Source organism: Pipistrellus kuhlii, unplaced genomic scaffold (genome assembly GCF_014108245.1).
Source record: "Pipistrellus kuhlii isolate mPipKuh1 unplaced genomic scaffold, mPipKuh1.p scaffold_m20_p_5, whole genome shotgun sequence".
In the NCBI taxonomy this organism is placed as follows: Eukaryota; Metazoa; Chordata; class Mammalia; order Chiroptera; family Vespertilionidae; genus Pipistrellus; species Pipistrellus kuhlii.
In genome coordinates, this window is record NW_023425551.1 from 13,141,948 (window position 1) to 13,158,224 (window position 16,277).

A 16,277-nucleotide genomic window follows, 5' to 3' on the forward strand; every position below is an offset into this window, starting at 1 on the left:
TCTTTTTTTAGGGAGGGAGAGAGACAGAGAGAAAAAACATTGATGTAAAAGAGAGACATGGATTGGTTGCCTCCTGAATTTCTCTTGATCAGGACCAGGGATTGAGCCTGTAACCTGGGTAAATGACCTTGACCAAATCGAACCCGGGACCCATCAGTCTGCGGGCTGATGTTCTATGCACTGAGCCAAACCTAGCTAAGGCTGTAAGAATAACTTATAGTAAAATTACCAAAAAATGAGTTTCAAAAGATAAGAGCTGTACTTTTAATAAATGGAAAAACCCACTCTGATTGGTGCATGCAGGAAAACAAGGTTACAGTGCTGATATTGGGGAAAGTCTCCTCTCAAAGCCTTGGTCTTCATTTTCTTTGTGTATCAATGGGCTGGAAAGAAATGCTGAGTTTTACTGAAAATTAACTAATTTTTTAAAAATCCTTACACGAGGATATTTTTCCATTGATTTTTAGAGAGAGTGGGAGAGAGAGGGAAAGACAGAAAAATATCGATGTGAGAGAGAGACAGCAATTGCTTGCCTCCTGCATGAGGACCGACTAGGGCCCTGGCCAAGGAGGAGCCTGCAACCGAGATATGTGCTCTTGACTGACTGGAATCGAACCTGGGGCCATTTGGTCTGCAGGTTGATGCTCTATTCACTAAGCAAAACCTGCTAGAGCAGAAATAATTATTTAGATGTCTATCTTTTTAGATATATATGCAAAGAATTAGAAAATTAGTTTGAAAACTTGCTCTTTAACAATTATGTGCTGGCTTAGGCAGAGGAAAATGAAGAACAGATTTTCAATTTAATGGAATTACTCTTTTTAGAGAGTTGAAATGTGTTATAACAATGTTTAAAACATGGGTTAAAATGATAAAATCATTGCTTTGCCTAAGGATAAACAGTAGTTCTCAAAGTTGGCTTATTCAGCAAAAACATTTTATGGGTGAATTCTTTAAGAGTGAGAGCTTTTGCTGGGTGTGTTAAGACTGCAGCAGAAATAGTGTGAGAATTGTGAAGAGTTGACTTTATTGACAATGGACTTTTGTAAACTTTAATTCAATTGTATGTGATAAAAGTCCACATATATACTTTTCTCCCTTTAAAAAGGCCCTTCAACAATTTTTCCCTTATGACAATAAAAGAGGCAGCCTTAAAATATTTCATATGACACGAGTCACTTGATTTTTCAACTAAAAGATACCCAACAAAATTTCTTTTAGTGCTCTGGTATTTTGCCTTATGGGTTGGATTATACTTATAAAGTCTGCAAAATAGTAAAAAAAAAAATAAAAAAAAAAAATAAAAAAAAATTACAATTTGCATGCACAGTTTTAAGTGGATTCACATTCTCAAAATATAAGGATGCTATGACAAGAAGCGAAATTACTATACAAAGTAAATTCAGGTTGGCTCAATTTTAAGAAATAAGTACATTCAGCCAAGCTGTGATTAAATAAGCAAGCAGAGAGGGAAACCGGTTTTGTTTTTCTGGACAGCACGCTTAAAACATTTTAAAATTTTGTTAATTTATTCAACAAATATTTATTTGAGCCTACTATCTGCCAACACTTCTGTAAGTACTTGGCATGATCAGTGAACAAAGACAAAAATCCCTACTTATAGACTAAAATTTTTCAAGTTAAACATTTCCCAAATTTAAAGAATTTTAGACGCCATCTAAGACGTTTGGATAGCCATTTACTGTCTCTGTTCTTAGAGAACTTACTGGAAACATTCCAGAAACACTAATCTAGATGCTTTCTTATTTCTATACATATGTAGGTAGTTCATTTGAGGACTAGAAGGCTGCTTGAGTGAGTGTCGAAAAAGTGAGCTGATGGAATTAGGTAACCTTGAGGGATATGTGTGACATAGATCAATCTGAGTGAATGTCCTGCTCCCATGACAGAACAGAACAGATCTGGAAGGAATTTCATGTTCTCAGACTCTGGTCTTTTCCACCAGACAGCAATGGATCAACACTAGATATTCTTATTCTTGAGTATCTGTGCTCACCCACTTCATGTATACTATTTTGTGATACTCTTATTCTAAAAATGGTCTTACTATTTGATTGTGTACCTATTTTTAATTTTTATTGGAGAAAAATATTACTTTTCATTTCTGGGGTGTCTAATTTTGCTCTTGTCTATTATATGAAGGTATAGATGGCCTACTTTATATATTTGATTATCTGGATACAATTTTAGATTCTTAAAAGAAAATAACAGTAACAGGAGCTGAAAAGAATAACTGTCTTCACCTCATTATCTTTGCTTATCTTTTTAAGTCCTCTAAAGTTTGGTCCCCTGATGGTCGCCTATCAATTCCAGTTCCTACAGATATCCCAGATGAGAGCTCAAGCTGCACAGACCCTTCACTTATTTCAACTTTGTGGTGATTACACTTCTGGTTGCCTCTAAGTGGGTCCTTCGCTGGCTACCCGAATCTTCTTGGTTCCCAAAATCCGTAAAGATTTTTTGTGGTGGTGAAGACGTCTCCATTCTCAGTCCTAATGGAAATGTCCCTCCCCACCAATAGCTGCATCTCCTAACTTTCTTGCATGCTGGATTCCAGGACTGGGCTTCTATATCTAGCATCACACTTATGCCAGTTTTGTTCCCTGGACACTTCATTTCTACCCTGGTCCTGGACCTACTCTCTGGCCTCAGCTCCTTTATGAAGAATATCCTTGAAGATGACCACCTGCCTGAGTTCTGAGCATGGTCCTGGAGTCTTTGATGCTGTGCTTTTCCAAGTCTCTTGCTTTGCCTGGGAAAGCCTCGTATTTGTATTTGTTAAGTTGGATTCATTTAGTGTTGGTTTCCTGGGCTATACCACCAAGGGCTTCTTTTTAAAGAGGTGATGTGCCTGGTCTCAACTTCTCTCTCCTTGCCAGGAATTTCCTAAGAAAAATCCATTATCCCCAGTGATTATCTTCTGAATCTTAACAAATAGAGACTTATTGTCCCCTTTCACTCCTACTGGTAACTTACTTTAAAAATAGAATAAATAGTCCTATGGCTATCATTGAAAATTAACTATTACACTCCAGATATCATTAACTCAGACAATAATTTAATGAGCTAATTGTAATACAGAACTTCTTGCAAATATTGAAATAAAAAACACACAACATATTTTAGGAGATGCCAGGTTGATTTGCATACATTTTGAGTTCAGACTTTATAAAAACTTTCAGCTTTAATGATAATCAATGTAGAAAAGAAGAAAAATAAAAATATTCTCACCATATTCAGATGCCACAGCAGGTGTTTCCACATCTATCCTATTTGGTAGCTTCCAATGACTGAAGGAGATCTCAATATCAAATAGTGGTTTGTCACAAATATGCCTCAAATAATTTAAAAAAATATTTGTAGGGAATCAAATTCTCTTTTCTTAGGTCCAGATGTGTTTTCAGAATGACATATAATCTGGCTAAATCCTCTATGTAGAAGATAATCATGTTTCGTGCATGATAATTTGGCCATCTTTATTGCAAAAACAAATAAAAATTATAAATAATTTTGATGAAGTGAATTATGCAAATACCATTTATATTTTTATATTTGGCTTTGACATAAGGGTTTATAGAGAACTTGTGCAAGTGTTATACACGTGCACACACACACACACACACACACACACACACACACACTAAAAGATTCTTCTCTGCCGCATTCTTAGTCCTTTCTGAGATAACCTATAATTCCAGTAATTTTCAGTTGAAATAATTAAGATTTCCCCTCCAAAGCCTGTTAGGGAAAACATCAATGAACCCAAGTGTTTCTAACCAAATATTTCGGAAACGTTTGCAAATCCCTTAAGTCACACAATGATGGCATAATGAAGGGTATGGTGTTGGGAAGAAAATGCCCATCTGAAATAAAAACTAATGGTTAAAAATCACAACACATCAAAAATATTTTTCAAGGGTAATTTCCTTAATAAGTTTTTCCATTAAAATTTATAAAATACTCTAAAAGAGAAAACTGAGCATTCATATAATCTTTGTTTTAGTTATTTTATCTTTACAACCAAGGAATTGTACTAGATGCTAAGTTTTCTCAGCTCTAGTTTTTTTATGATTTTTAGCCAACATGTTAAATTGTGTTCCATTATTTAAATCAATTGTTAATAGAAAACATGGCTTAAATTTAGAAAGCCTAATCTATAACCCTTTTAATTTATAGATAACAAAGGCAAGTCCCAAGGAAGTAACTTGGCTACCCAATGCTACCCATCCATTCGGGTATCAATGCCACTTCTTCCCTATCTTCCTAATCATCAAATCATTTTGCCTTTTTATTTGTTTTGTTTTATTAAAAACACCGCATTCCCACTCCCCACACATGGAAAATCTGCTTTAGTAATTATGGGGTGAGGTCCGAAATCTAATTTTGTAAGAGATCCTCGATATTCTGACTTGTAGGTAAAGGTCAGAACCACAGATCCACAGCCAACTGGGATATAGTGATGCAGAGGCACAGGTAAGGGGCACAGTTCTTGGGCAGGCTCTCCGATATCACACAGCAGCATCTTCCTAACAGGTCCATCATTTTCTGCTACCACCTCCCTAGTGTTTTCTCCCTTCCAGGTGAAATGCATATTACATGAATGACTCCACCTGTGTCTAGGTTATTTTTCTCTGATAGCCTTCCTAGGGTAAAGGATATTCCTAAAAGAAACAAGAATGAAAAGAGTAGATCGATATCATCTGCTCCAACCTCACATTCTAGAAACTGTGGTCGGCAAACTGCAGCTCGCAAGCCACATGTGGCTCTTTGGCCCCTTGAATGTGGCTCTTCCACAAAATACCACGGCCCGGGCGAGAGTCTATTTTGAAGAAGTGGCATTAGAAGAAGTTTAAGTTTAAAAAATTTGGTTCTCAAAAGAAATTTCAATTGTACTATTGATATTTGGCTCTGTTGACTAATGAGTTTGCCGACCACTGTTCTAGAACTTTAACTCTGCTCAACTCCTAGAAACTCCCTTACTGGAAAGTATAAATCTGTCCATCACCATGCAACAGTCTTGAGCCTGTTAAGGCAGTCTGGGATTTGGAAATTATTTACTTCTGTATTATGAAGTGAATTTCTCTAAATTGCTAGAATATATCATAAGGAGAAGGCTCTTTGGATACTTCTGTCATAAGAATTTCTTGACCTTTTTGGTAGTGAAAAAAAAGCTTAAATAGACTTAATATCTAATAATATAGTTGGTTTTATACAGACACAATGGAGAGCAAAATTGCTTCTCGGAGATTCCATGCACCTCAACATTTATATATCTGTCAGTTCCCAATACAGATTTTATGTGTCCACAGTATGCAAATTGTGGCAAAAAAAATGTTTCCACCCCTAATGCTACCCATGGGTGCCAAAGTTTAGTTTAAGGCTTTTTTTATGTAGCACACTGGAAGAAATACATTACAATTCAGCCCTCAATAGAACATCATTTCTTATCTTCCTTGTTCACAAAGAAGTAAATTAATATTTTATTTACTAATTTTAGGAAAAAAGTAAATGACTTACCTCTAAAGATGAGAGACTCCAAATAAAGTAGCTGAACTAAAGCTTACTACAATTCTAATAAAGGGTAGAATTCAACATCATTTCATTTCTTTTTATATCCTATTTAAAGGACATTTGTGATTGAATTTGACAAAACAATTCATTTTTAAGTCATGTTGTTTATAAGGCAGTCTCATGATACTGGCTCTGAGGATCAAGTATATATTTAAAGCCACAATAGACTACCAAATGGCATACAAAAGCTTTTGTGAACATTCTGTTTGCTTTAGAAGGCTGATTGAACCTGTGACAATTTTATTTATTTAAAAGAGTGAAATAGGAGATCAGTGGTATTATCCTTATATGAGTTAAGAAACTATTTAGGAGTTGCACATAGAAATCTACCAATGTTAGATATGTGTATAATTCTTATTTTTCAATGTAGTTGGGCCAAGGAAATTGTTAATATATGTACTTCAAATGCTTTTAGTGGATACCTAGGAAAAGGTATACAAAATATAAATAGTACTGTATATTTTCAAAAAATTTAAATAAACACAAAGAATATATAGGTGTACATGTTATAATTTCAAAGTCAACGCTAACACATACGTTTTCTTATCTAAATACACACTAGGATACTTCCTATTTCGACACATGCACCGACAAACACACGGCCATGCACATAACCTTGCTTCCTGCCACTTGGAAGAAAGTTAGTATATACAATATAGTACACTGTTCCAACTTAAATCATATTGGAAAATTAATGAGGATGGTATTAAAAAATTCTGGTCTAAGAAATCAACATGTAGGAAGGTAATCATTCCATACATTAAAAACACTGAAGACTGATGAGAAGCTAAGATTTAGATTGTCCCAGAAATCTTGAAAGACACCGTAGAGACAGGAGTGCCTGTAAACACTCAGAATCATCTGTTTGGCAATTGGGATCTTTGAAATCAAGCAATTCAGGCCAGAGACTCAGACCATCGGTGCTTCAGATCGCAGAGCAACAGTATAGCTTTGGGCAGTTCTCCGCAAGGCGGGGGGTGCTGATGGAGACCTCGACGCCCATCTGGACGGAAGACGGCGATTTGCTGGTCTAGCTGGACGGGAAAATCCTTTTCCGGGTGAACATTTCACTGCCATGGATTCCTACAACACCAAAGGGAACATTCATCTCACTATCCCAGCACCAGCCTTTGGTCTTGATATTTTATGATACAACAATGGGGTTAATGTATTAGCATATTTATAGGCAAGAAAAAGCATCACAAACTAATAAAGATTATCTAATATTTGTGATCTTGAATGTTTTCATCAAAGCAACTCACTTATAATGAGGGATATGACATTTAGTAATCTCTTCACATCGACAAATTTTAACACAACTGGTCTTTTTTTACAATAGATCTAACATTCAGTATTTAGAAGTTCATGTTAGGCAACTTGGATATAATGAAACTGCAGATGTTTCTTGGTGGAATTTCATAATGGCTTAGTGTTATTTGAAAACAAGGTAATTTATAGAAGCAACTGCATTTTTCTCAAGTTACTGACATTTTTAGAGGTCATAAGCAAAAAGCACACAAACCATCGAGTGATTTATCTGATGCTTTCGTTCTCCTCCACTAAGAGCCATTGTTACAAGTTCTCAAAAATTTCCAAATTGCTAATAGTTACTATCAATATTGGGCATCATTTAATGACATTTTTTTTTTTCCTTCCCCCCCTCTTCCCTTTCTTTCACGTCTTCCTTCTTGGCTTTCTTTTTATTTTAGTGGAAGAAAAAGCATTTTTAGATACTTGCAATTAAAAAGAAAATTAAAAAGCTTATGTGACCCATTTTATAACTTTGGTTGTTACTGATCTTTTTAACAAAGCCTTTGCTCTTTTATCTGGGGTAGGTAGTGAAAATGGCCTCAATTTCTATGATAGTAACCTGCATTTTCTTTGGAATTTGTTTTTCTGGAAAGAAGAAGGACCTTAAGGATCTACAGTAGAGCACTCCTCCCAAGCCTCCAGTCAATGCAAAAATGGTAAGTACTTAGTAATAGTTCTTGTTAGCTAATGAGAACTTGACTGGTTATTATATACACTAGAGGCCCAGTGTATGAAATTTGTGCACTTGTGTGTGTGGAGGGGTCCCTCAGCCTGGCCTGCACCCTCTTATAGTCTGAGATCCCTTGGCGGAAGTCTGACTTAGCACTGCCTTCTGTGGGAGCTACTGCATTGAGCATCTGCCCCCTGGTGGTCAGGATGCATCATAGCAATCGGTTGTTCCACCATGGGGCCAAAACCAGCTCTCTGGCATCCCCTGAAGGTCCTGGATTGGGAAAGGGTGCAGGCCAGATTGAGGAACCCCAGTGTTGCATGATCAGGGCAGGAGAGGGATGCAGGAGGTTGGCCAGTCAAGGAGGGACCATGAAAGGTGTGTCTGGCCTGTCTAGCTCAGTCCTGAATTAATAGTTACAAAACAGTCAAGGGGATGTAAAATACAGCATTGGAAATAAAGTCAATAACATTGTAATAACTATGAATGATGCCAGATGGGTACTAGAAATAATAGGAGGAACACTTTGTAAAGTATATGATTGTCTAACCAGTATGATGCACACTGGAAACTAATACAAAGTAATATTGAATGTAAACTGTAAATGAAAAAAATCTTTAATGTACCCGTATTTTCCAGCATATAAGATGACGTTTGAAACTAAAAAAAGCCTGCTCAGATTGGCCAGAGTCAGAGAGGCGGTCTATTAAAAAAAGAACTGGTGTTGCCTCGGAAGTGGGGGGTAGTCTTATACAGCGAATATAGGCCTAAACCTATGTTTTAACTGTAAAATTAGAGGGGTCGTCTTATATGCCAGAAAACATGGTAAAAAAAAAACAAAGATACAAAAACAGGATAATCATTTGTACATTGTGACAACTTGTACAAGTCTCTGATAAAATGAATGAAAACTGATATTTTTTTAGGGTTTGAAAGCCACTTAAAATATATTTTTTTACACAAGAAGAAAGTAATCTGCATAGGGTAGAACTATGCTGCCTGCACACTGCATTATGTAAAACAAGAACTTTTAAAGCATTAGCTAATGATTATAATATGTCACCTTATAAGCTTTTGTAAATTATGCATACAAAGGGACTATTGGATAACTCTTCATTGTAAATACCAATCTCTTCTTCTACATCTTTGTCACCTATAACTAATGAGGATTATACTCTTGCAAACTATCTGGAACAAAAAAAGAATACCACTTATTCAAATACTTTTTTTCGGGGGAGAAGTGGGGACAACTTCCATGCAAAGAATTTATACAAATATCAATGAACTTAACATTTGTTAAATGATATCATTTTTTTTTTATTTCAATGTGCTGCCTGTTAGCCCCACACATAAGATAACTTTGTAAGATGCTATTTTAAATGATACATTTTGCCCATATTTTCATTTATGAGGCCAATCTCATGAGAGAAAAAAAACATGAATCAAGTGCTGGGAATAATGTGTTAATAACTAAAAAGCACAAGCTATTTTTTAAAATATTTCCCACATACTTTAAAAGAATGAAATTCTATAAATCAACAAACGCATACTCAGAATACCTTTTCAAAAACCTTAAACATTTGATCTTCTGGATGTTCTTAAACTTATCTATATTATAAATGGCTAATATGCAAAGTGTCCCCTCAGGAGTTGGACCAGGAGATCGGGAGTTCATCCACTCCCTATGACCACCAGGGGCAGTGTGGAACATGGCAGGCAACCAGTGATGGTGGGGCACTGAGAGAGGGAGTGAAGGAGGGCAAGGAGGTGGGGAGGCAGGGAACCTGATCAGCTCTGATCACCAGCCAGGCCTAGGGACCCTACCCTTGCATGATTTCATGCACCAGGCCTCTAGTTTATATATTTATATTAGCCCATTTCAGAATTTTAAAAAGTTATAATGTGCTAACCCCAGTTTTGAAACTATACTTTGAAAAGTTCCTTTGAGATACAATCCTAAGGTTCATAGTTACGAACAAGCGCAGGATCAAAAAGTTAAATAGATGCTAAAACATGCACCTGCATTCTATTTATATGAATGTCAGGGACTGAGCCCTGAGCCATGGCTAATTGCGAATGCAGTTCTACCAAAGTAGGATCATTGCTTTCTCACCTCTGTTATCTTTTTCCAGTCCACTTCTTGCTTCACTTGTTGTGCCCTACACATAGCTGTTTTTCCTTGGAGCTCTTGTTCAATTTGGAGCATTTCTAAATGCTGACTTAATGTGGCCCCAACACTGACATCAGAATTACATTTGGTCCAATTAGCCTGGCAGCATTTAGAATTTTGCAACACGGGCCCTGTTGATGTCTCATAGGTTTTCAGCAGCTTTTCCACAACACCATAATTTGACCTAGGATCAGCTGATCTTGGTCGGCCAGACAAATTGCTAGGTCTCCAGTCATGCTCGTGGAGCATATTCCGATAACTACTGGGAGTTATGTGCTCCTGTGTTTGTCTGCCGGGGCCTGTTGTGGGTTTTTTGGAGGGGTTATCAGGCACATTTTCTCTAGGCACAGGCATGTGGGCACTGGATTTCAGAATACCAGACACACGGTCATTTTCTGGTATACTGCCTATAGGAGTATTTAAGGTATCACAGGGCTTAAGACCTTGAGACGATTCTGGGTAGCTTTGGTTTTGCTGCACTGCACGGCAATTTCTATCCGTTCTGAACACGGTTCTATTAAATTCATCAGTCTTTGCTGCCAGTGTTTCATTCCTAGTAGTCTTTTCAAAGCCACAACTGAAACTTCTATGCGGGCCACTGCTCTGCGTCACCAAGGAACTATAGTCATTGCTTACATGAAGGTCAGAGTGGAATTTAGCAGGATGATCTGGGGTCATCTTTTCATATTTTGACGTATTGGGAGTAGAACAGGTTTTCTGAAACCACAAGGTAGAAGGGCTGTTTTCTGTGCCTATCACAGTGTCGTAAGACCACATGCCAAATCCAGCATCTTCACGACACAGAGGCTTGTTAGCCATTTTGGCTCCAGATGCCAAAGAAGAAAACAGGGTACTATCCTTCAAAGTCTTCCCTTCCTTTAGACACAGTGAAGGCATCTCATCATGCCTCAGAAGGACATGTGGACTGCAGTTCCTTCCTCCTTGATCCTCTTGGACCACCTGGCTATTGTGGTCTAAACTTTCCTTCAAACTTTCATGGGCTTGTTCAGGATACACGCTGGGAAAACTCCGAGATGTACTTCTGGGAGGAGGAGCTGGTGGAGTTTCATTTCTTTGTATTGGATCAATTGTATCAACTCCACATTTTTTCATAAAATTGCTTTGGAGCATGTCAGCATAACTCAGATTCTTTCTATTTTTCTGTTTTTCTCTTTCTAAACTGATTGGAAGAACGCACTGGCCATTGTTGACCCCGTGGTCTCCAGGGGGCACGTTCATTTTATGTGGCATTTCCTGGAGAGAAGAATCTGACTTCATCCTAAACAATGATAAAGTGTGATATATTAGTGAAAACTTTATTTAGGATAAGCTCAAAACAACACAACATGGCGTAAGCAATAGACCTCTGCTATAAGAAAAGGAGTCCCAATTTCCTGAAAATTTTTAGGGTCAAAGCCTCTAAGTCTTTTTTACTGTAGGACGAAGCCCACCTCTCAGTGCTGCATTCAAGGCTCTGCTTACTCTGACCCAAATTATCCTTGCAATCTTGTCTCTCATTTTTTTCTATGTCCTAAAACTTCATCTATACTCAGACTCTTGAGTGTCTGCTATGTTTCCCCGAAAATAAGACATCCTCCAAAAATAAGACCTAGCGCATAGAAAGATAAGACATTCTCTGAAAATAAGACGTAGTGCAACTTTGGGAGAAAAAATTAATATAAGACACTGTCTTATTTTTGTGGAAACAGGGTAGCATTCCCATTTCTGCAGGTTTTCTTTAGATACTTCCTTACCTCCACTCTGCCTGCTGAATTCCTATGCATTATATCATCTGAGCCCTTGAATGTGAAGTAATTTTCTAGATAGTGTGACAGAAATCTGAATGAAAGTGCAGCAAGACCTGGGTAATACCAAATGGAAGGTGTTATTTGGGCTTGAAAGAAAAGTAAGAATTTTTTGGGTGAATCTAGGGTAAATCAGCAAAGGGAGCTGCAGAAAAAGCAGTGTGGTTACTCAAAAAACAGTGAGTACTCTGGTATGGATGGATTATAAAGCTGAGTGGGGAGAATGATGGAAAATAAGTGAGAAACATTAGGTAACTGAATGTTTTTGAATTACATGTTAAGGATTTTGAAATTTTTCCTAAATGCCATGAACTAACAAGGAGAATTTTATACTGATTTGTAAAAGAAAATTGGCAAGTATTCAGAGTTTATTGAAATAAAAACCTAAATATAGCAACAATGGGGATTCACAAATTAAAATTAATCATATTGATAAAATATAAATCATATTTATATCTCTTCAACTTATAAAATACTGTCTGCTCGTTCACAATAAAGTATAGATAAATACTAATTAATAGTAGACAAAAGCTAAATGGGCAAGTAGAGAGCAAAATTATGGATAAAACAAGGTTAAAGAAAATATGTTTTAAGTCAGTACAAAAATTCTCTCTAAGCTTCCGAAGAGCTCAAGAGAAATAAGGGTACACAGTGCTATAGCTTTTTTGTTGTTGTTGTTAATCCTCACCTGAGGATATTTTCCCATTGATTTTTAGAGAGAGTGGAAATGGAAGGGGAGAAATAGAAAGAAACATCAATGTGAATTGGTTGCCAGGGCTGGGGATAAAGCCTGCAACAAAGGTATGAGCCTTTGACCAGCATTGAACCTGGGACCCTTCATTCCACGGACTGATGCTCTCTCCATTGAGCCAAACCAACTGGGGCACATTGCTATAGCTTTCTAAGAGAATCATCCTGCCTCACCAGGAGATAAATGTTGATCCCAGGACAACCCACCATTACCTAACTTGTAGAAAATTCCAATTTATTTTTTAATTTGGCTAAAACTTGTTTTTACAATTATAGAGGTATTTCTGAATTGAAACACTATTTTTATAGCACTGTATAAATGTATACACATATTTCCAATATGTTCTGAAAATTATATATGCTTCCATTAACACATAATAAACTAGAGGTCTGGTGCACAAATTTGTGCACAGTGGGGACCCTCAGCCTGGCTGGTGATCAAGGTCTATCGGAGGGCCAGCCAACTGGTGTGAGGGACTACAGGAGGTTGGCTATGGGAGTGCCCTGACTACCAGCTCATTGAGTGTCTGCCCCCTGGTGGTCAGTGCAGATCATAGCGATTGGTCAACTGGCCATTCAGTCATAACTGTCACTTAGGCTTTTACATATATAAATGTAGATAAATAAATGACCCTTAGGTATAAAACATTTTAGTGCAACATTATTATGTAATTAAAACACAATGTTATTAAATCTGACATAGTTTGACCTTGTATTTAACTGGATTAGCCCAGTTGTATACTCTTCCATTGGCTAAATATTCAAAATGAGAGGGGAAAAAACCCCCACACTATTTAGAAGATACTTGCTAGTTTATGATGGATGGCATCTTTTAACTAAACACCAAAAGAGTAATGTATTCCTAATAGTCAAATTACAAAGAGAATTATAAGACCTGTTTTAAGAATTAGCAAACAGGGAAATAAATAATGATTAGATATTTTATCACTTAATCTAAGACAGCAGATTCCAATAACTCATTTCTAATTACCACTAACAAAGTGTACGGAATTCACTGACTGGAAGCAGTATTTTTCTTGATTTCCCAATGTAGATTTCCCAAGGTAGATGTCCCAGCCTACCTTCTATGGTGAGACCTCTTTCGGATTTCCTCTTGGAAGCAGCACAATTCTTCACTGACTTTGGCAAGTTCTTCAAGAGCCTTTATGTGTATAAGCAATAGCGTGTTAGCACTTTGAAATGTGAATCATTCCTTAGAAACAGTTCTAGGCCAGTCATGTTACTTACTGTGTTGAGGGCGCCAGAGCAGCCCTTGCTCACGTCCTCAGAAGTCCTCAGGTCAGGCCAGGCCTCACATTCCTTTTGGCTGTCTGTGGCCAGGGGATCCGCAAACCCTACCTTTTTGGTTGCTTTTTGTTCCTTACACATTTGACTTCCTTCACTGAGTAAGCTCTGCTCCGTTCTATTTTCTTTTTCCAGGCCATCCCTGTGGTTCCCCCCTGTAAATTCGCATTGTCCTGAATTGGGGTAATTTGGAGAAGGTTCCACCACTTTATCTCGCCTGGCTTTCTCATGATCAAGATCAATGACCTTGGCACGTTCACTCATGTTGAGCTTCCTCCGAAGCTTTACTTCCTGGCAAAGCTATAAGGAAAACAAAAGTAAGACTTTTTCCCCTCCTTTATTTACTTCGTCATATTTTTTAAGCTAAGCACAGTTGAGTTCTCTTTGTTATATGACTATATACTATATATGAAGAAAAAAGCAACATTACAGCCCTTCTCTCTCCTTGATGCAGAAAGGAACAGTATTTCTATGGACTATCAATCTAAGTTTAAAGTATGCTTCATGCCTGCTAATTGATAAGGCTAATATTTACCATAGATGGAGTCTACAGAGCTCTCAGAATAATTATTTTACAATAACAAATTTAACCAGACAGCAGATTGTGTTCATGACATGGCTTATCCCATTGGTTAGATTAATCCTGACATTATTTTGTTTGGATGCTAGAATTATCTGAGACTGTTACTAACTGGACCTTCCAAATTTTTGGGAGCCAATGACCCATGACTTCAGGTTTCTGATTGGAGCTGTGGATTCTGATTTGACCTAGGCATCTCCTTATTGATCCAATATGAGTCTCGGGATGGAGAAATGAAGAGTGAGCAAGCCCAGCCAGTGTGGCTCAGTGGTTGAGTGTCAAACTATGAACCAGGAGATCACGGTTCAATTCCTGGTCAGGGATCATATGTGGGTTGCAGGCTGGATTCCCAGTGTGGGGAGTGCAGTGATTCTCTCTCACTATTCATGTTTCTCTCTTTCCCTTCCTTTCTGAAATCTATCTATCATCTATCTATCTATCTATCTATCTATCTATCTATATATATTTTTTTTAAGAGAGGGAGCAAACACCTTTTCCAAGCTATCCAGAGATGAGTAAGGGATTCTCCGTTCAGTCCCTAATTATACACTACTAGGTACTTGCCTGCCTTCTCCCATCTACCTTCGAGGAATAGTTTAATAGCTACTCTTTTAAAAATGTTTTCTTGTAGCATGCCAATTTGTATTTTATTCACAACCAATTACACAGCTGTTAATATAAAAATATTTTCACTACAAACACATAAAGCATCAGCTTTTATTGTCTCTGAATAAAGGCCAAAAACTCTATGAAAATAATTGCTTTGGCAATGTGCACCAAACCATGTACCGTATTTTCCGGCGTATAAGACGACCCCCTAATTTTACAGTTAAAACATAGGTTTAGGCCTATATTCACTATATAAGACTACCCCCCAGATTGGCCAGAGTCAGAGAGGCGGTCTATTTAAAAAAGAACTGGTGTTGCCTCGGAAGTGGGGGGTAGTCTTATACAGCGAATACAGGCCTAAACCTATGTTTTAACTGTAAAATTAGGGGGTCGTCTTATACGCCGGAAAATATGGTAAGTCAATACCACCGATGTTACCAGAAGAAAGCAAAGTAAGTATGAATACTTTGCAGTTGTAACAAGCTCAAATACACATCAATGTGAATGCTTAAAGGGAATATTCTGGGCTCAGCATGCTGACGGAAGGTTAACAGGGGACTAAATGACTGTATTGGGTTCACATCATGCCATTTTTCATTGCCATGGTAAATGGGGCACAGCCTACCAGAATAAATACCATGTCCATTGCCTTTTTCTGTTTGAGAAATGGCTCTCCTTCTGATTTTACTGAATAACCTAATATATAATTTCCTTTAGTAGACATTACTCGTAAATCATCTCAGGAAAGATCTGCATTTTAATGCTCATTTATAATTTGGCTAATTTGTTTTATCAATTATGTCTTTCTTACATTTTCCTCCTGGATTTAATATTTGAAAATCATGGAAAAATACACGCTTACTTTTGATACCAAGACACTCTAGTCAGAAAAATAATAAAATGATATACTTTAGAGTGACATTTCAAGTTCTCAATTTTCATGCCAGGCTACAAAATAAGCTTAGAACACCTGATACCATTGGGTAAGGTGACACTATTTTTGGTGCAGTAAATGTCACTGAGACAAGCATCTCTTACGTGGGATATAGAAAATAAAAATAGTTTATAATGTTAAAAAAAAAATCTTCAACAGCATTTTCATTCTGAGCTTTAAGTTTCAAAATGTATTCAAAACAAATCAACCTGTACCTCTTCTATCTTCTTCTGCATAATCTTCCATTGGGTTTCCCATTCCTTCCTTTCATTGTCAAACTGGTCCAGTAACTCCATTTTTTCCTTGTGCCAGGCAGTCCCTGTGTTCTCCCACTGCTTGTGCAGGTCCATGGCAACCACGTGCGTGTGAGTGAAGCTGTGTTTCTGCTTGTCTCTGCCTTCTCTTAACTGTTTCTTGGAAGCTTAGAGTTGTTTTCTTTGAAGCAGTCTTACTTGCCTTTAAAATAAAGCCTATTATAAACACAAGAAGAGAGAGTTCCAAACCCATCTGCTTTCTGGCAATATTTTAGCACTTTGTCAAGAGCCATCGAC

General features: G+C 37.3%; 1 protein-coding gene across 1 annotated transcript; it reads right to left on the reverse strand.

Moving 5' to 3' along the window:
* Positions 1 to 1,008: 1,008 nt before the first annotated feature.
* On the reverse strand, positions 1,009 to 16,076 carry KIAA0408 (KIAA0408 ortholog). The gene is made up of 6 exons (XM_036414374.2): positions 15,942 to 16,076; positions 13,547 to 13,903; positions 13,381 to 13,460; positions 9,687 to 11,022; positions 4,968 to 6,675; positions 1,009 to 4,746 (listed from the first exon to the last, which is right to left on the reverse strand). The coding sequence occupies exons 1-5, from the start codon at positions 16,074 to 16,076 to the stop codon at positions 6,502 to 6,504; spliced, it is 2,082 nt and encodes a 693-aa protein (XP_036270267.1). The 3' UTR covers positions 1,009 to 4,746; positions 4,968 to 6,501.
* Positions 16,077 to 16,277: the final 201 nt, after the last annotated feature.